Source organism: Pteropus medius, unplaced genomic scaffold (genome assembly GCF_902729225.1).
Source record: "Pteropus medius unplaced genomic scaffold, Ma_sr-lr_union100, whole genome shotgun sequence".
Lineage (NCBI taxonomy): Eukaryota > Metazoa > Chordata > Mammalia > Chiroptera > Pteropodidae > Pteropus > Pteropus medius.
In genome coordinates this window covers 9057663-9078377 of record NW_024347791.1, presented here as the reverse complement: position 1 = coordinate 9078377, position 20715 = coordinate 9057663, and the positions used below count along the sequence as shown (strand labels likewise).

At 37.2% G+C, this 20715-nt stretch overlaps 1 protein-coding gene and 1 pseudogene across 4 annotated transcripts in view; both read right to left on the bottom strand.

Moving 5' to 3' along the window:
* The window catches only part of SLC5A8 (solute carrier family 5 member 8), a 97282-nt gene that overhangs the window by 52091 nt on the left and 24476 nt on the right, over positions 1–20715 (bottom strand). For 3 of the 4 annotated variants that reach the window (XM_039877974.1, XM_039877973.1, XM_039877975.1), the window contains one exon: positions 13767–13872. The exons of the other annotated variant lie outside the window; for it this stretch is intronic. In XM_039877974.1, coding sequence (XP_039733908.1) covers positions 13767–13823 — 57 coding nt within the window. In that variant the 5' untranslated portion in view covers positions 13824–13872. The remainder of the gene's footprint in view (positions 1–13766; positions 13873–20715) is intronic. 4 annotated transcript variants of the gene reach the window in all.
* Positions 6314–8403, bottom strand: LOC120614968 (melanoma-associated antigen D2-like; annotated as a pseudogene).

Below are 20715 nucleotides of genomic sequence, written 5' to 3'. Positions count from 1 at the left end.
GTCTTCTTGTTATGTTGATGGCTTGCTGTGCAAAAACTTTTAGTTTGATATAGATCCATTTGTTTAATTTTTCTTTTGTTTCCCTTGCCTGAGGAGACACATCCTCCCCCCGCCATCCCGCAAAAAAATTACTAAGAGCAATGTCAAAGAGTTTACTACTTATGTTTTCTTCTAGAAGTTTTATGGGTTTTGGACTTACATTTAAGTCTTTAATCCATATTGAGTTTACTCATATATGGTATAAGAAGATGGTCTAATCTCTCTTTTCGTTTTTGTTTTTTGCATATGTCTGTCAGGTTTTCCTAGTACCATTTATTTAAGACACTGTCTTTAGCCATTGTACATTCTTGCCTTTTGTCATAGATTAATTGACCATATAGGTGTGAGATTATTTCTGGGCTCTCTATTCTATTCCACTGATCAATGTGTCCGTTTTTGTGCCAGTGCAATGCTGTTTTGATTACTACAGCCTTGTAGTATAGTTTGATATCAGGTAGCATGATACTTTCACCATTGTTCTTTCTCAAGATTGCTTTGACTATTCGGAGTTTTTTATGGTTCCATATAAATTTTAGGATTATTTGTTCTACTTCTGTGAAAAATATCATTGGTATTTTCATAGGGATTGCATTGAATCTACAGATTGCTTTGGGTAGTATGGACATTTTAACAACATTAATTCTTCCTAGCCATGAGCACAATATATGCATCCATTTATTTGTATCCTTCAATTTCTTTTTTCAATGCCTTATAATTTTCTGAGTACAGGTCTTTTACCTCCTTGGTTAAATTTATGCCTATGTTTTGTTTTGTTTTGTTTTTTGATGCAGTTGTTTCCCTAATTTCTCTGATAGTTTTTTATTGGTGTAGAAAAATAAAACTGATTTCTGAAAATTTATTTTGTATCCTGCTACTTTACTGAATTCATTTATGTGATTTAATAATTTTTTGGTGGAATCTCTAGGGTTCTCTATATACAGTTTTATGTCATCTGCAATTAATTACAGTTTTACCTCATTTCCAGTTTGGATGGCTTTTCTTTCTTTTTCTTGTATGATTGCTGTGCATATGTCTTTCAATACAATGTTGAACAAAGTGGTGAAAATGGATGTCTATCTTGTTCCGATTTTAAGGAAAATACTTTTACCTTTTCTCTGTTGAATATGATATTAGCTGTGGGCTTGTCATATGTGGCCATCATTGTTGACGTATGTTCTATTCCCACTTTGCTGAAAGTTTTTATCATAAATGGATGCCGGATGTTGTTAAATGCTTTTCCAGCATCTATTGATAGGATCATATGATTTTTATCCTTTATTTTATTTTATCCTTTATAATGTTTATGTATCACATTAATTGATCTGCAGATATTAAACCAAACTGACATCCTGGAAATAAATCCCACTTGATCATAGTGTATGATCTCTTTAATGAATTGCTGAATTCAATTCGCTAATATTTTGTTGAGGATTTTGGCATCTATGTTCATCAGGGATATTGGCCTATAATTTTTTTTTTTTTTTTTTTTTTTTTGGTAATGTCTTTGTCTGGTTTTGTAATCAAGGTATTGCTAGCCTCAAAAAATGAGTTTGGGAGCTTTCTCTCTTCAATATTTTGAAAACATTTGAGGATAGATGTTAATTTTTGACTGTTTGGTAAAATTTACCTGTGAATCCATCTGGTCCAGGATTTTGTTTTTTGTGGGGGGGGAGAGTTTTTTGATTACTGATTTGATTTCATTAGTAGTTATTCTGTTCAGATTTTATGTCTTCTTGATTCAATCTTATAAGATTGCACATTTCTAGGACTTTACCCATTTCTTCCAGGTTGTCCAATTTGTTGGCATATAATTATTTGTAGTATTTTCTCATATTCCTTTGTATTTCCGTGGTATTACTTGTCATTTCTCTTTTATTTGTGATTTTATTTATCTGTGTCTGTGTCCTCTCTTTTTTTCTTGATGTGTCTGGCTAGAGGTTCATCATTTTTGTTTATCTTTACAGAGAACCGGCTCTTGGCTTCATTGATCTTTTGTACTTTTTTATTTATACTCTATTTTGTTTATTTCTGCTCTGATCTTTATTAGGTCCTTTCTTTTACTCACTTTGGACTTTGTTTGTTGCTCTTTTCCTAGTTTCTTTAGTGTAATGTTAAATTGTTTATTTGAGATTTTTCTTGTTTCTTGAGGTAGGCCTGTATTGCTATGAATTTCCCTCTTAATATTGCTTTGTCTGTGTCCCACAGGTTTGGGGACATTGTGTTTCATTTTCATTTGTCTCAAGGCATCTTTTGATTTCTTCATTGATCTCCTTGTTACCCATTCATTAGTATCATGTTATTTAGCTTCCATTTGTTTGCATGTTCTTTAGTTTTCTTCATGTAATCCATTTCTAGTTTTATAACATTGTAACTGGAGAAGATGCTTGATTTTAATCTTCTTAAATTTGCTGAGATTTATTTTGTGGCCTAACAAGTGGTCTATCCTGGAAAATGTTCTATACATGCTTCAAAATAATGTATATTCTGCCGCTTTAGGGTGAAATGTTCTAAAAATATCAATTAAATCCATCTGGTCTAATGTGTCATGTAAGGCTGCTGCTGCTTTGTTGATTTTCTGTCTAGATGATCTACCATTGATGTCAATGGGGTGTTAAAAACCCCTACTATGACTGTATTACTGTTGCTCTCTCCCTATATGTCCATCAATAATTGCTTTATAATATGGGTGTTAGTATGTGGCATGTTTAATGATTTACGAGGGTTATATTCTCTTGTTGGATTCATCTTTTTATTGTTATGAAATAACCTTTATCTCTTGTATAGACTTTAATTTAAAGTCTATTTTCTCTGATTTTGCTATCACAGCTTTTTTATTTTTCCATTTGCATGAAATATCCTTTTCCATTCCTTTACTTTCAGTCTCTGTGTGTCTTTCAATCTGAAGTGGGTTTCTTGTGGGCAGCATATGTATGGGTCTTGTTTTCCTATCCACTCAACTACCCTACGCCTTTTGATTGAAGCATTTAATTCATTTACATTTAAAGTAATTATTGATAGGTATGTAGTTATTGCCATTTTATTATTCATTTTTTTTAAATCTTCTTTCCTTCTTCTTAAAGAAGTCTCTTTAATATTTCTTGTAATACTGGTTTGGTAGCGATGAACTCCTTTAGCTTTTTCTTATCTGGAAAGCTCTTTATTCCTCCTCTGATTCTAAATGATAGCCTTGTGGGGTAATCTTGGTTTTAGATCCTTACTTTTCATCCCTTTGAATATTTCTTCCCGGTCTCTTCTGGTCTGCAAACTTTGTTTAGAAATCAGCTGACAGTTTTATGGGAGCTCCTTTGTAGGTAACTAACTGCCTTTCTCTTGTGGCTTTTATGATTCTCCCTTTGTTTTTTATCTTTGGCTTTTTAATTATGATGTGCTTTTGTGTGGGCCTCTTTGGGTTCATCTTGTTTGGGACTCTCTGTACTTCCTTAACTTATATGTCTATTTCCTTCACCAGGTTTGGGAAGTTTTCAGTCATTATTTCTTCAAATAGGTTTACGATCCATTATTCTCTCTCTTATCCTATGGTACCCTTATGATGCGAATGTTGTTATGCTTCATGTCCCAGGGGTCCCATAAACTATCCTCATATCTTTTTATTCCTTTTTCTTTTTTCTGTTCTGACTGGGTGTTTTCTGCTACCTTGTCTTCTAAATTGCTGATTTGATCCTGTGCTTCATTTAATCTGTTGTTGATTCCACCTGGTGTTTTTCATATCAGTTATTTTAGTCTTCATTTCTGAGTGGTTCTTTTTTATGGTTTCTATTCTTTGTTGAGATTCTCATTGAGTTCATCTATTCTCCTAAGTTCATCAAGCATCCTTATAACCAGCGTTTTGAACTCTGTATCTGATAGATTGCTTGTTTCCATTTTGTTTAGTTCTTTTTCTGGAGTCTTCTCCTGTTTTTTCATTTGGAACATATTTGTCTCCTTATTTTTGCTGACTCCCTGTTTGTTTCTATGTATTTGGTAAATCTGCTACATCTTCCTGTCTTGGCAGGATGGCCTCATGTACTAGGTGTCCTTTGAGGCCCAGTGGTAAAGTCTCCTTGGCCCTCCTATTCTAGTTGAGCCTTGACTGCTGTTGCCATGTCAGTGGGTGGGACTGACCCTCAGGCTGACTGGCTCTGAGGATTGGCCATGACTACAGCAGACGAGCTGTTATGCATGGGCTGACACCATGGATTGGGATCTGCTTTAGTGGGGCTCTGGTGCCTGCTGAGTCTACCTTTTGGGTGTGTCATTTTTGGAGCTAATTGGGTGGTGCTCTGGTCTGAAGCCAGCCACTGGGTGTGTTGGTTCAGAGGCTTCTTGAGAATTGCTCCAGTGCCGTCATTTTGTATTTTCCTAAGTATGTATGACAGGCAATTTAATTAAATTTCTTTTTTCATCATAGGAGAAAGTAATTTTTGAAGTAATTAGAAGTTCACAGATTTAAAAACACAAATCAACTGTAACAATGACTAGTTCCTACTTTTGCCCTTCTGTACTTAAAGTTGATAGTCTTCAGTTTTTCCTCTTGAGTTTTCAAACAGCTACTCTCTTAAGGAATTACTCAGAAGACCACTGGAACTAGGGCCACATAGAAACAGACAGGACCTACAAGAGCACAGAGCAGACAGGTGTAGTGCCTGGTCACAGCAAACAAACCCCTTCTTCATTGCTCATATCCCTTGAAGAAAGCATTTCTCAAGTGCACTTTGAAGTGGGATATGCTTTTTAAAAAATCAGCTTGCATGGATTTTAGAAGTACACTTAGCATACAGAGTGGAGTAAAGTCAAAGCTCATTAAGGTTATATACAAGGCACTATCTAAATTATTTTGTTATATAGATGGTACTATTTTATGACTGGAATATAAAAATCTATGATACAAAAAAAAATGTTGCAGTGATATCTGTTGTAATAAGATTATATCTGTGTTAGACACTCAGAAAAAAAGGACAGGATTTTGACCTCATAGTTCTAAATACAAGACTATGATAAAGATTGGTTTGGGAATAAATAATACTTAAAATTATGAACAAATCAACATTTAAGGGTGTTACATGAGCTTCCTTCAAATTCATAACTTCATTAGCTTGTTGCCTAAAAGTTATTTTAGTATAAAAACTAGATCTTACCCTAAGTACGGTAAACGATATTAGCTATGTGGTACAAATTCTCATCTCACTCTTTTGCTTCTCTCCAAAACTTCTACTGAGTTCAGTTTTACACCTCTCACTAATCATTGTAATTATAAACATGTAAAAATATAAAATATGACAATTTATGTAAATTCCTTATAACTGTATAGTTCATTCAAGTTTCAGAAGTATATTCACATTTAACAGTTTGTGGAAATGGCTGTTTAAACCACAATAGGTATTTTATACACTTTTTTTAAATCCCATTTTTGGTGTGCTTTTAAAATTTGGGAAAATATCTTTATTCCCAGAAAAGTAATTGGTGGCCCTGAAAATGGGTGGCCTGCTATATCTGAAGGCCATAGATACAGATATTGAGAAGAGTGCCAGCAGAACCAAACAGGTTTCACTGGAGTAAAACTATGTTTGAATTTGCTATTACTTATTTCACACCGACGAGAGGTGTTTTTTTACCACTTACCCTGAAACAAGGAAACGAGGAAGAAATTTATACTGAAGATTATAGCATTGTATTATTAATTACATCTTTTTAGAGTAGGTTTCTCCTGTAGAAATACAGGAGTTTTTTTGGATGGCCTCTTCAATGTTTTTTAAGGCAAAGTAACTAGAGGGAGGCCAATGGAAATAAACTGACACTTGCTGATAATTATTTTCAAGTGGAAAAAGGACCTAGAATGTGCTGACATGTGTCATAGCTCGTGCAAGGATAAAAACTGCTCAAGAAGCTCTTGAATTTTCACTAGAAGACATGATCATCCCCATTCTCTTGGAACACAGCCCCCAATTTTTCTCTCCCTTGTATAGTTCCTTTCACTTATAAATACTCTCACCCCATCTCCTCCTGTTAAGATTCTTACCCATCATTTACAGTGATCTCAACTGTCAAAGATTTTCATAAAATATTTCACTACTTCTAATCCTACCTGCTCTATAACCAGATATACTCTCTTTACTGCTTTGAGCCCTCTTCATATGGTATAGTATTATAGTTGGGGTTTTTTTTTTTTTTTTGTTTTGAAACTTTCCCAATTCACTTTTAATTGTGATACCAAAATGTGACAGCCAACCAAAAACAAAACAAAACAAAACAAAAAAAAGCAAAAAAAGGAATAAACTCAGAAATGGCAAATAGATTTATTGTAGAGTACCAACTTAAATTGATTGATAGTAGCTGCCTAGAGTGACGTGCTGAGTAGGTTCCTGAGAATGCACCCTGGCTTGAAGAGAAATACTGCTGAGATTAGCAATACCTGAAATCTCACTTGTAAGAGAAACCACAGGCACCAGAGCTGCCACTGCTGCTGGCATCAGCTCCACTGAGGCCAGCGAAGAGCCCAAATATGGAAGTGGGGGTCAAGCTGGCACTGGCACCAAAGCCACCACTGACATCAGCACCAGTACTGGCACCACTACTCTCTTGGGCTTTGACTTTAGCTTCAGCTCCTTCCTGGATCCGGGCTTTGGCCCAGGGTCCAATATCAGCTTCATCTCAGTTGCAAGGCCCAGATGCATTTGAGCTCTAATCTCGGCCCTCACCTTGGCTTCAGCTGCAGCCTCAGCCACAGGCTTCATATCTGCTTCCATTGCCTCTCGGTACTGAGCTGCCCATTCCTTGGGATCCTTCTTTTGTACCTTGCAGGCAAACTTGAGGACTTTCATCTTGTTGCTCTTATAGTAGGAATGCAGGCCCTAGAAGAACTCATACTCAGGGGGATTGCTATTAGGAACTCTTGCATAGTCCAGGGACTTCTGTTGAAGCTCATCAGTAATGAGCTTCTTCACATCCCCCCAAAGCGAATGAAGTATCCTGGGGTGCAGCCCCAACTTGTGCAGCATCTCCCAGATGACAGCCTCACTGGACTGATTTCTATTCATGAAGATGATGCTAAGAAGCACCATGAGAAGATCCAGCTTTGGAGAGTCCTTGGTTGTTCCCAGTATGCCTGCATCAGTAGGCTCCAAGGTGCTGAGAAGAATGTACGGTGGTCATTCTTATCGATTTCCTTCAGTTGGATCCCAAATACCTTCTCCAAGGAATAGCCTGCTCATTCAATAATTTCAGGGTACACATCAGTGTATTCTTTGATGATGTCCTTCAGCATGTCTGAGCACTTAATGGGAATCTTTGTCTGGTCTTTAACCAACAGATACTTCACTAAATCATTTGCTCTCCCTTGCAAAAGGGCCACCTCATAAGGTGGTGGCACTTCAGGCTCTTGGCACCTCTGTGGCGAGCCTTGCCCCTATAGGCCTTAGGAGATCTCAGAGAAAACAAAGCCCTCCAGGCCCAAGCAGCCAACCAAGTTCTTGATACTCTGTGGGCACAAAAGGCTATGGGACCCCTTGAAGCCCTGCAGGCCACTGAGGCCATTAGGGCCTTTAAGACCCTTTGGCCACCTGTGGTTCCAGAAGCCTGAATCTGATTACTGTTGCCAACCTCTTTCCCATTCAGGTGCTTCACCTTCCAAGCTTTCTTGGCCTTGACCTCAGGCTGAGTATCCTGACTCTCTTGAGCCTAGGCAGCTGTACCTTCAGGCTCCGATTCATCTTCTGGAGCCTGAGAGGCAGCAGCCTCAGTCTTCAGGGCCTTGGTATTGACCTTCATATCAGCTACACAGCTGATCTTTCTTGTCTCAGTGGCAGGCACTGTCACAGCCTGAGGGTCAGCATTCTGCTTCTTGGTGTCGCCTGCTGGACTCTTCTTTTCAGCTGCTAGGACCTGGGTATCAGTCGATTTAGTGGAAGGTGAGACATGACTGGCAGTTGTCTCCTAAGCCTCTGGGGTCTTTGAGACCTCTGTGGTCTTTGAGACCCCTGCAGCATTTAAGACCTTCACAGTCTCTGAGACCTCTGGTGCCTTTGAAACTTCCAGTGACTCTGAGATCTCCAAGTTCTTGGTCACTGTCAACAAGGTCTACATGTTCAAGCCACTGTCCTTTTCTGAAGCTTCAACCTGAAAGTGATTGTACCTGTACCACTCTCGCTTGTGTCAGACATGTCTCAAGTTAGCCTGGCAAGAGCTGAGCCTTGTCCTGGAGTGAGTCCGAGATGCATCTATAGTTGTTTTAATAAAGGCTCTTAATGTAGGACTGTCTCATAAGTCCAAAAGCAGGAACTGGAAAGACACTCTAGATGCCTGCCTTGTTTTTCCCTCTGTCTCTCCAGATGGGTTTTCTCTGCACTGTCACAGGTACATGGTGAGAAATGTCCAAGCCAGTGCTTATATGCCCTTAATTTAGTGAGCAGAAGAAACCAATTAGCATCTTTCAATTCTAATTCTAAATACCTCAGAGAGGAAATTCAGTTGGTGCAACTTGGGTCACGTGACCCTAGACCTCTATCCAATCGGCTGTGGCCAGAAGAGCAGGGTTCCCACTGGGGCTGCACAGATTCATTCTGAGGTTTGGGAAGGGAGACTAGTTTCCCATGTAGGAGGGTGGTGAGCTGGCTAGATATTCTTGTGAAAGGGAGATAAGCTCCTTGGGAAAAGGGACTGTGCTTGTTCATATTTGCAACCTCAAAAAACAGAGCACTGTTAACTGCCTAAAGGAAATGCTAAACCTGTTATACTGATCCTACTTTACAGTGCTTGCTGGCATCAAGAAGTTCCCCCAAATTTCTAAAAGTGAAATTTGGAAATCTATTTGCCATCAGGAAGGGATACCTGAGGGCTTTCAGGATGCTAGCAATGTTTTATTTCTTGATTTGAGTATTGATTAATGATTGTTCGCTTTGTAATTGTTTATTAAACTGCCTGCAAATATTTTAAATTTTTTAAAAAACTGTTTTTTAAACAGCATGGCAGGTTAAACACATATATTTACCTTTTGTTCCCTCCTAAATCTCACTAAAATGACTATAGTGGAATAAAAACAGCATAAACCATAAATGATAGAAAAAAGTGAAAATCAAAGAAAAGGATAAAATTTTGGAAGCCGAAAAGAAGATCAATAAGTAGAAACTTACTTTAAAAGACAGAGAAAGCTGAAATTTAAACCAGCAGCATCCAGGAGGCCCAGAAACAGGTTCACTTGTGCCTCAGAAGCCCAGAAAGGATCAGAAATTGGAGATAACAATAGTTCTTGAAGTGAGGAAGATGATGGGGACAGAGACAGGAAAGAGAACTGGTCAAAAATCTGTGTACATGAGGAAATTTTCCCTCATTCCCTCACCTACTCCAGCTGCTGAGCAATTGCCCATCACCCACCCCAGCAAAAGATAAGCTTTACTCACAAAAGAGGTTAAACCACAGAGACTTTGGACAGAGGGCACTGGACACAACTGTGATTGAGCTTCTATACTGTAAACTGGGGACTAAGGGAATGTCTACACACTCAAAGAAAAAAAAAGAGAAAGAAAAAGAAGAGGAGACCCCCACCCCCCGTGCATACTTCCCCCATTCATCTCTTTCCCAAACTCTTTCCCAAGAGTGTAAATCAACACTCAGTATGTCTCAATACATCACGTAATCACTGTGGACTGTTTGCTCTCTAGACCTGCTACACAGTTATTGCCTTGGGATCTCAGTTTATCATACTCCAGAGGTTTTCTTGGTCTTTATCCAGTTGACCTCTTATTATCTGAATCTCATGTTTCTTCTTTGGTATGCTCCTTTGTCTTGGCTGTCCGCACCATTTAGTAGCTTCCTGAGAAAGAGTCTATAGGAGGTAATTCTTTTGAGAGCCAGCATGCCTGAAAAAGCCTTTATTCTCCTCTCATACTTGATGGGTCATTGAGTGGAGGTTTGTCAACTACAGTCATACACCACATAATGACATTTTTGATCAACAACAGACCACATATACAACCGTGATCTCATAAGATTATAATGAATCTGAACAATTCCTATCACTAGTGATGCCGTAGCCGTGGTAACGTTGTAGAATAATGCATTACTCACTGCTATTAATACAGAATAAGGATATATTTTTCTACAAGGTATTTGTGTTCAGCTAAATGTAATTAGAGTGGAAAAGTTTAAAAATTTTTTTAAGTTTATAAAGTTAAAAAGTTACAGTAAGCTAAGGTTAATTTACTATTGAGTAAAGAAAACATTTTTTAATAAATTTAGTTGGCTTAAGTGTACAGTGTTTATCAAGTCTGCAGCAGTGTACAGTCATGTCCTAGGCCTTCAGATTCACTCACCACTTACTCACTGACTCACGCAGAGCAACTTCTAGTCCTGCAAGCTCTATTCATGGCAAGTGCCCTGTACATACAGGTGTACAATTTTTATCTTTTATATTGTATTTTCACTGTACCTTTTCTATGTTTAGGTATGTTTAGATACAGAAATACTTTTAATTGTGTTACAGTTGCCTACAGTATTCAGTCCAGAAACATGCTGTACAGGTTTGTAGCCCACGAACAATAGGGTGCACCACATAGCCTAGGTGTGTATGAAATAAACTGTACCATCTAGGTTTAAGTATACTCTATGATGTCCACACAATGATGTGAAATCACCTAAAGACACATTTCTCAGAACGTATCCCCATCGTTAAGTGACTCATGACTGTCCGGGGCTTTTCTGTGGGGTGTTCTGACTAACTTCATCAGGCAACCCCCAGATATCAATATCATTAATGTCTTCTCCTTCTTCCTTCTCTTCTGTTTCTTAGTCTTTCTCCTCCTCTTCTTGCCCTCTCCAATGCCTCTTCCTTCTGGCCTGGTCTATTCTCAAGAGCAAAAAATCAGTGATTTGCTTACTTCTATGTTTCTGGTGCCCCAGAGGCATTTAATTTGAACTCAAATTAACAGTGTAACTTGAAGTCAATGAATTTTATTCCTCTACTTAGTGAGCTATCTGCAGAGGGAACTGAAAATGTGAGAGTAAATAATAAAAGGACTCCTCCACTTGAAGGAACTGTATTCAGTGGTTAAACTCAGCATCATGAGGACTGACACATCCTTGCTTTACTGGACTTCTCAGCAGCATTTCAGAGTGGATGGTCCTCTTCTTGAAACTCTTGGCTTCCAGCACATTCTGGTTCTCCTCCTGCCTCAACGTTGTTTCTTCCCAGTCTCCTTTGCAGGAGCTCCCTTCTATTCCTGAACTCTAAATGTTGGAGTGTCTCAGGGGTTAGTCCTCTCCAAAGCGCTCACTGAAGGTGATTTCATCCATTCCCTTAGCCTTAAATTCCATTTACATGCTGATCGTTCCACATAGCTCTGTCCAGCTCTGACTTCTCCCCTGAACTCTGGATATTTTACATCCAGTGGTCACACATCTCCACTTGAAGGTCTAATAGGCATCTCAAACTTTGTATTGCCAAACCCCAACCCAATATCCATTCCCCAAACCTGCTTCTTGGCCCCATACATTCCTGTGTCAGTCGATGGCACCATCACCTACCCAATTACCCCATGTCAAAACTTTGTAATCACAAGATGCTTTGTGCACAGTGGTTACAAATCTTGACTCTGCAGCTAGATTACCTGGGTCAAAGCTCAACTCTACCATTTCCTATCTGGGCCATCCTTACATAAACCATCAAACTTCTCTGTGCCTCAGTTTTCTCATCCAAAAATGAAAATAAAAATGCCTACCCTATGGAATTGTTGTGAAGATGTGAGTGAATGTATCTTAAAGCATTTAGAATCTGGCATAAGGAAGGCACTAGAAAGACAGTAGTACTGTTGTTATTAATACATGAAAAGCACGTAGAGTCTGGCACAGAGTATACATTAAATTACTGTCGGCTGTTGCTGTTATTAATAGTACTGATTCCTCTTTTACTCTGATGTTTCACATTCAACTCAAAGCAGATCCTGTTGGCTTTATATTCAAAATACAACTAAAATACTATATAACTACTTCTCCCTGTACCACTGTAACCCTAACCCGAGCTATCCCCTTCTTTCAGTTAAATCCCATGATATTCTCTTTTTATCTCCATGACCCATAGTCTGTTTTTCACATATGAATCTGATTGTATCACTCCTTGCACTAAAATCTTCCACTAGCTCCCAAAGTACTCAGATCTTGAGCATAGCCAGCAAGGCTCTCCCTAACTGAGCACCTGGCTACCTGGCCAACACCAGCTTCTACCACTTTGCCTTCCCTCATTGGGCTCCCTCTCACTAGCCTCCTCACCATTCTTTGAGCATATCTAGCCACCTCTACCACAGGGCCTTTGCACTTACTGTTCTCTTGCCAAAATGTTCTTTTCCTAGATAGTTCCATGGCTCATTCTCGCCTGTCATTCATAGCTATATTGAAATGTCACCTCTGATCAGTCAGACCTTCCTTTCCCTAATTCTGTATTAGATGTGGCCCTCCTGCTCCATCCCCATTATTCCCTATCCTCTTGATATATATTTTATTTTTATTATATATATGGAAATGTACATATTATATATAACATATCATATGGATATAGATATACATATACATAGTATTATATGTTTTGTTTGTTCCCCTACCATTTATCACTACCTGTCATTATACTACTCAGTCCTGCCCTGTATAGAACTCTGTTGGGGGTTAGAGGGATGGGGTATGTTATAAGAAGTTGACCTAATCATTTTTATTTAATACTTCCACTTCAGCTTTTGAGCATTCTTCACATTTAGAGCATGGGTTTGGATCTCTTGGGCTAGGAAGCCACTGAGCACCTTCAGCATAAGTGCCTGTGTGTCATCCTTGCAGTCCTAGAAATCAGGCAAGTTGTCTTAAGTTTCTTCTTTTAAAGTGCTCAAGAAGATATTCATCCTTTGAATCATTTTTAATCTTTTAAAAATCTTTTTAATCATCCACATTTTTAATCTTTATTTTCCATCTTTTCTTTTTGCATTAAACATTTAATTACATAAACACCAGGTATCATATGGATGCTCTGTGAGTATAGACATACATCCTATGATAATTGTTTACCTATCTTATAACTGATATAACTATATCTATTTTAATAGAATTGGTGTTAATTTGGGGACTCAAGAGAAAAAAATGTTTTTTCCTATTGAAATCAATGTTAGTTACATTTTCTTCCCATAAGGGCCTTTATTCATAAACAATTACCCACATTGGTTGGGGACTATGGTATATTACTTGTTTATTTATGCATTCTATGTCTACCCCACTGACATGTTAGTTCTATGGGACAGGGACATTGTTTTGTTTAGAGCAGAACCCGGTACATGTAGACATTCAATAAATAAATATGAATGCTAAAATTTCCAAATTTTCTGAAATGTTACATTGTTTTATTTAAAAAAAAAATGGTAATGTCCCAAGTGAAAGCATATTGAACTTAAAGTCCAAAGGTCTGGATTTCAATACTGACTCTGCTGTGTGACCTTAGGTAAGTCTCTGAATTTCTCTGTGCCTCTGTTTCCTCTTCGAGAAGTAGAAGGTGTGAAGAATTCCCAGCTCCAAAATTCCAATTCTCCTTTCTGCCAACATTAGCCACTCTTGCTCCTTCCCTCTGTAGTGCCTATTCTTCACTCTGGGCCAGAGGGGAGAGACGTTCTAGAATGGCAATAGGCCAACCTAAACAGGTGTAATTGGTTTCATTACTTACTAGTAACGAAGTGATAGATTCTTTAAAATGACAGATTCTGTTGTACCTGCAGTGACTGCTCCAGTTTCTGGCAGTGCAGTGTGACCTTTTCTCCCAACTTCATTCTCCCTGAGTTTCAGAATACTTCAGGAAGTTTTAAGTCCAGCTGGTGGCTGATAGGAGGAAGAAGCACAGCACATTCCATGGCATTAGGCTCCTGCTTTTCTGGTTTGGGTGGGGTGAAGGGTTGGCCCTGGGCTGACACTGACTTCTCTTTGCTTTCATTACATATGATTTTTGCTTCCCTGGAGACACTAGAGAATCACAGGTAGGGTAAACTAGCTTCTGCTGCCTGCCTGATGGGCTAGACGGCCAACCTCAAAAACCTTGTATGTTACAGGTTGTTTTTCACTTTAAATGGAGTCATTTCAAGTGTATGTGTGATCACTCTGTGCTTCATAAGATGACTTATTCAGGGCAGTACTTGAAGATTTATTATCTAGTGAGCAAAATCTCTTCATGTCATGAAGCAGTGACATGGAAAACCAGCTGACTCTGTTTCAAAATCTCTAATCATAAGAAACAATTTCTTTAGTTTGTTTGCACTTCTACTTATGATACCTACTGTTATTATGAGTGAAGGCACACCTTTGTGCCAATATAGTGACCACTCCCCTAAAGTCTTTCAAATGAATGTACAAGTGTTACTGCATCGTTATGATTCAAATCATAAAGTACGTCGATCCGCTTACACAAAATCAGGAAGTAACCCAGCTTTTGAGCACAGGATGTTTCTCTAGACAATGTTGAGATATCTGTGATTAGAAGAATCATTTTTTGGTTTAAATGAGCTAATATATGTAAAGCGCTTAAAGCAGTTCCTGGCATGTAGTAAGTGCTCAATAGAAGTTAGCTTTGGTTGTTTTATTTATTTTTATTATCACATTCAAGTACATTTGTGACCCCTTTCCCTTTAAGAGGGAAGAATATTGTTGAGGGCAGAGAGTCTCCCCCACCCCCAATCATCATAGAAAAATTAGAATATGCAGATAAGCAAAAAGAAGATGACCTAAAATCCCTTAATCTAACTCAGATTTTTATGATGGTAATTCATCAATATTTTATATAGCAAGAAGTATTTGTAAATGTCATCATTAGTACACAGCATATATTGAGTACCATAAGATATAGGTTAGGAACTGAGATAAAAAGAAATGTGTCACACATTCCTTGACTTCAAGGACATTATTTAGTCTAGTTGTGTAAATAGGACTTAGGTAGGAAGCAAAAAAAAAATCTGTAATAGCAGAAAATCATCCATAAAGTATAGCTGTGATTTTTTTTTTTTTAGTTAGCATTTATATCCAGCCCTAGCGCTATTGTCCTATATATGTCTGAAAAGGATTATTATATATGAAATTTTTTGTCAATCTAATAGTCTAACATATCCTATGGTAAATATTTTGTAAAGTCACCTATCTCAAAGCAGATATCCATTTGCTAAGTTACTTTATGACTCAATTTTTACATTTTGGGCTTAACATAAGGTGTGCTTCTACTTCTCCTGAGATCTAGGAATGTCTAAGGGAGATGTTTTTGAATGTGGCACCCCAGCAGCAAACTGTACTTGACTCTCAAGCTCTATGTGACATGGGCTATCACTGGAGATTTGGGGAAGGGCCCAGTCCAGTCCCCTCTGTGACAGAAGTAGCACAATTGCCTTTATACTGCAGCAAATGGGCCCAGAGCCTCTAAGATGAGGAGAAGGACCAATAGCAGCAAATAAACACTCCAAATTTCTTTTCTTGTAAAGACATAAAAGAAGGAACATAACCCCACATTGCAAGAGCTCTGCTCACTGGCACTGTATCTCCGCTGCCTCTTTCTTCTCCTAAGGGCAGCCACCTGGACCACGAGGTGTGTTAGAACTTTCACTGGCCGGTGGGTATTTGATGTCAAAGGATAATTGGTTCCTGGGGGAAACCTGGCCTAGCACAGCTATGAGAAATGCTCCTAGCTCAGCCTGGGCTGCTTTTCCAATTCTAGCAGTTAAAGAGATTTTGCTAGCCACGTGGGAAGCACCTGCAACCCAATCTAAACCTAAGTCTAAGCCTAGTAGACTAAGTTTTCTCTTATCTCCAGAAATCTGAAGCTGGACTGAACAATTCTGAAAGTTGGCAGAGTCTCATTAAGCTGATTGTATTGTCAATTTACATAGCACCCCACATGCTTAATCTGGCAAAAGCTCTCCCCATCAAGCACCAACAGAATCTCCTTCACCTTTTTAAAAAGAGCAAAGAAAGGAAAGAGGCATGAATTTCCAGTTTACTCTAAGATCAGAAAAGGACCCACAAGGTCCAAAACTTTATGTTTATTTCCCATGTTTATTTCTAGAAAAACGGAATGCGATAGACCTAGACGTGTTAGCTTTGTTAAGGCCGGCGGTCTGCAGTCCACTAAGAGTCAATGCTGTTCACTCGCAACAAGTAACAAGAAAGAACTGAACAGAAGGAAACCAAGTTATACCTAGAATCTCCTAAGGCAGACCTAGTACCATTATCAAAATTTAGGAAGTCCCATCCTCATGCACAGGTTATGGTCCTAAAATCTATTCACGAAACTTGTTTCATATCCTGCCCGAAATAATCCTCTCCTTTTTTTGACTTATTACCATTTAAAAATTTTTGATATTAGTTTAGGGGGATCTTGATTTTACTAAAATTTTAATTTTATTAAGCTAATACATGTATATGAGTAAAAAGGTCAAATAGTACTGCAAGGCTTATAACTAAATAAGCAATATCCCTTTCCATAGGTATTCTAATTCCTGATTCCTACTCCCCAGAAAAACCACTTTATATTCTTTGAGCTTTTTCCTCTAGTATTGACCTCCATATTTCTAAGTTAACTATGTACTATAGCAATTTCTTGATGTTTTAAGGGTTAGGTATTTTCTATTAACTTCTTACCAGGGAAACTGTATATTTGGCACCATTACCAGGCTCCCTTCTTTCTCCACCTTCACCCAGATATGCACACACTTCCTATCCCCAATTTTCCCAATAGTGATCGATTATAACTTTTTGTTAAAGAAAAAAAAATCAGCATATATTTTATTATAATGATATAAATATTATTCATATTTTATTATAATGATATAAATATTATTCACAGCCAAGTCACATAGTGTATTAAGAAGAAATTGACTTTCATATGTAACTATTAGGTTTTCGTAGTTAATAATTGTTTCCCTCACTCTCTCTCTTTTTTTTCATTTGATTGTTTTCTTTGAACCTCTTAGCAATTCTTTCATCTTTAATGCCCCAATTATTCTCCATCCTCAACGTCCCAATTATTCTCCATCCTCAGGCCAAGACTCAGACTTGCAAAAGCAGTAATAATTCTCAATTTTCTTCCAACTTTAAGCATCTCACTTTGTACTCAGTAACATACATTTTTTGAAAAAATAATTGGCCAAAGAAACTCTGTTATGAAAAGACTATTGCCCGAATGAGAACCTAATTGCCTTTCCTGCTTGCTCACAAAATTCTTCTACTGATTTTCTTGTACAGAAAAGTAACTTTTCACTTTTAAAAATAAAACTGGAAATTACTGAAAGCACAAAGAAAAATGATTCAAAAGAAATTCATGTTGAGTATAGAAGGCACACTGTGTCAGGAAAAAAAGTGACTGTGTAATAAGCATTAGAAAAATACTTGAAAGGACACAAAACACCTGACTGCATGCCTCATGCATCACAGCCTCAGCCCTCTCATTTCTATAAACCGTCTGTGTGCTAATGGCGTTTACTGCTTGGATTATGTAATGATGAGGTGCTATTACTAGACGATGGTTAAACAAACACAAGAGGCACTGGGGTACTTCCTCAGGTAATCTCACACCTCTCCACCAGGGTAATAAAAGGAAAAAAGACCAGGAACTGGTCAAAGTTAAGGTAAATCTTCAGTGGGGAATTCCCTTTTTCATTTGTTGTTATGGTAGTACAACTTCCCATTTATTTTATTCATTGTTCCCTATGATATTCGAATAAAGCCAATTGATCGGCCCGAATTCATTGAGTTGTATGCATAAAATATGTACAGTTTATTACATGTCATTCATACCTCAATAAAGAATGTTTCTCTTTAAAGTTGATCTGACTCATTAAAAAAGCATAGGTTGATTTTAGAGAGATTACAAGGAACTGTTTATTCACTAATATAAGAGATTGGTCAAGGTGTTATAAACAATGAAGACTAATGAAATCCACATACTTTTTATGGCTTGTTACCTCCTAACATGTGCTTTTCTTGGCTATAACATTATGAAGGCTGACAATAAGATAAGGTGATCCTCTTTTTACAAAAAAATCTCATGGTAGTTGCCTTGAGAGACTGTAGTCTAGTCTTGTAATGCCACCATTATACAAAGCAGTGTCAGAAACTCTTCTTCTAGAATTATCTTCAATGTCTGGGTAGGGATGCCAGATAAAATATAGGTGCCCAGTTAAATATGAATTTAGTATAAGCATGGAACATATGTATACTTAAAAAAAAAGTATTCATTATTTATCTGAAATTCGTATTTAATTGGGTATCCTATATTTTTATTTGCTAACTCTGCCAACCCTATGCCTGGGTATTTCTATGTGAACATGTTAACTGATGACAGTCTTCTGTGGAAAGCAGTTGTGATTTTACACAGTGTCTAAAGTTTTTCAAAGTGAAGTCTAATGCCAAAAAGGGTAGTGCCACTTTTGGTTAAAACAACATTAAAAGGTAAGTAGACAGGTTTTCTGACAGGCCTTATAAACTGGCTGTCACAGAAGTGCTTAGAGTTTTCTAAGCTGGTTTTAATCAATGGCAGCCTTTGAGAAGAGTATTTAGCCTTCCAAAATAATCAGTGAAAGGGGTAGCTAGATTCGGAGCAGGAACTAACAAAACAGAGCTATCCATTTGTGTATTGTTTCAAATGTTAGTATCAGATTAAAGAATTGCATTCAGCTACTGAACCTTTTACATATTTGGCTCTATACGTTCTGGCTTGTTTTTGTTGTTGTTGTTGTTTGTTTGTTTGTTTTTTCTTTTGCTGTTCTTTGAGAAGAGCTGTACAAAAAAGAACAGTTCTGCATAGAAAATCAAATGAGTTTACTCCAGGTGAGTTAACTTCCTCAATAAAACATTTCAGTCATTTTTTTTATACTTTCCTGTCACTCCTGGTAGATAGTAAACCTCAGATTCTGTGTTGTATTCACTCTGCCAAAATTCTTGGCAGTGTGTCTTTCCATGGTACCTATTCCATAATGTATTGGTGCACTGTAGGCACTTTACCATCTTATCATTATTACTATCGTTGTTACCTTCATAACAATACAATACTATTGACATGGCAGGAAATATTTCCCAACCATTGCAGATGAAGTTATAAGATTCACTGAAAGAGAATGCTTTGCTACTAAAAAGCATCAGACAAAGGCCTATTTGTACAGAATGGGTGTTTTTTTCTTTAGTAAAGCTGACTTTGAAAAAAGAGTTGAGTAAACAACAATTTGAATTATCTTCCCAATTTGAGAATTAGGAGGTGACCCCAAAAATATAAGTAAGATGAAAACAATATTTTACTGCAATGTGACATCTCATGACATATTTGTTGGTTATTAGACTCTACTCAGAAACCAAATATTCAAGGATCTTTCACAAGTAACTGAAGTATCAACCTAAATTGATATTTATTATAGATGAGAAATGACCTGAACTTGTGGCCACTAAAATATCACTGAGATATGATAAAACATCATAGAATTAAGTTTGCAAAGATTTCTTAAATAGGACACAAAAACCACTAAATGCAAAAGAAAAAAATTGATAGATTATATTAAAATTGAGAACTCTGTTCATCAAAAGACATGAGTATGAATGAAAAAGCAACCATAGAATTGAAGAAGATATTTGCAATGATTATATTAGACAATTGACATATCCAGAATATACAAATAATTTTTACAAATCAACAAGAAAATGACTCTTAATAAAACAATGGCCATAAGACTTACAAAAGAAGACATCCAAATAGCTAGTAAGCATATGAAATGTGTCCATCTTCATAAGTCATCAAGGAATTACAAATTAAAACCATAATATGATATACTACTTTTCCACCAGAATGGCTGAAATGAAAAAGACAGAAAATACCAAGACTTAGCAAGGATGTGCAGCTACCTGAATCCATATATATCACTGATGGGAGTGTAAACAGGTACAACCTCTTGGAAAACTGATACTAAAGTTGAATGTAAATAACGCTTTAGACTCTTCAATCCTCCTATGTGTATACCCAACAGAAAGACATACACATATTCATCAAAAGACATGTGCTAGTATGTTCACAGCAGCAGTCTAGTGGCCCCCAAATGGAAATTTCCAAGTGCCCATCAACAGCGGAATGGATAAATAAATTCATGTATTCAATGAAATCCTATGCAGAAATGTAAATGAATAATTTATAACTATAACAGCAATATGGATGAATCTTAGAAAGAATGTTGAGCAAAGAAGCCAAACACAACAAGAACATATAGTATTCTTCTCTTTATATAAATATTAAAATAGGTAAAACTAATCAATGTTCTTAGAAGTCAGGACTGTGGTGATCCTTGGCAGAGGGAGGGGAGTAGAAAAATAACTGAAAAGGAGCACGCAGCAGGGCTTCTATGGTATTGGTAATATTTCTTGATCTGGGAGCTGGTTATAAGGTTTCATTCAGTTTATAAAAATTCTTGTATATACTGTTATGATATGTGCAGATTATAATGTATATTATAGTTTAATAAAAAGTTTTTTAATCACTAGGATTATAAAGAGATCTAATATTCCATGTTTATCAGAATTTCTCTTGGAGAGAAGTCTGTATGCAGTTGGAAGCAATACTTTCATGAGATGCTGGTTAGAAGGTAGTGTGGTAGACAGCTGCTGCTATGGTGGACAAGATGTTGTGTTTTTAATTGGAAAATATTTACC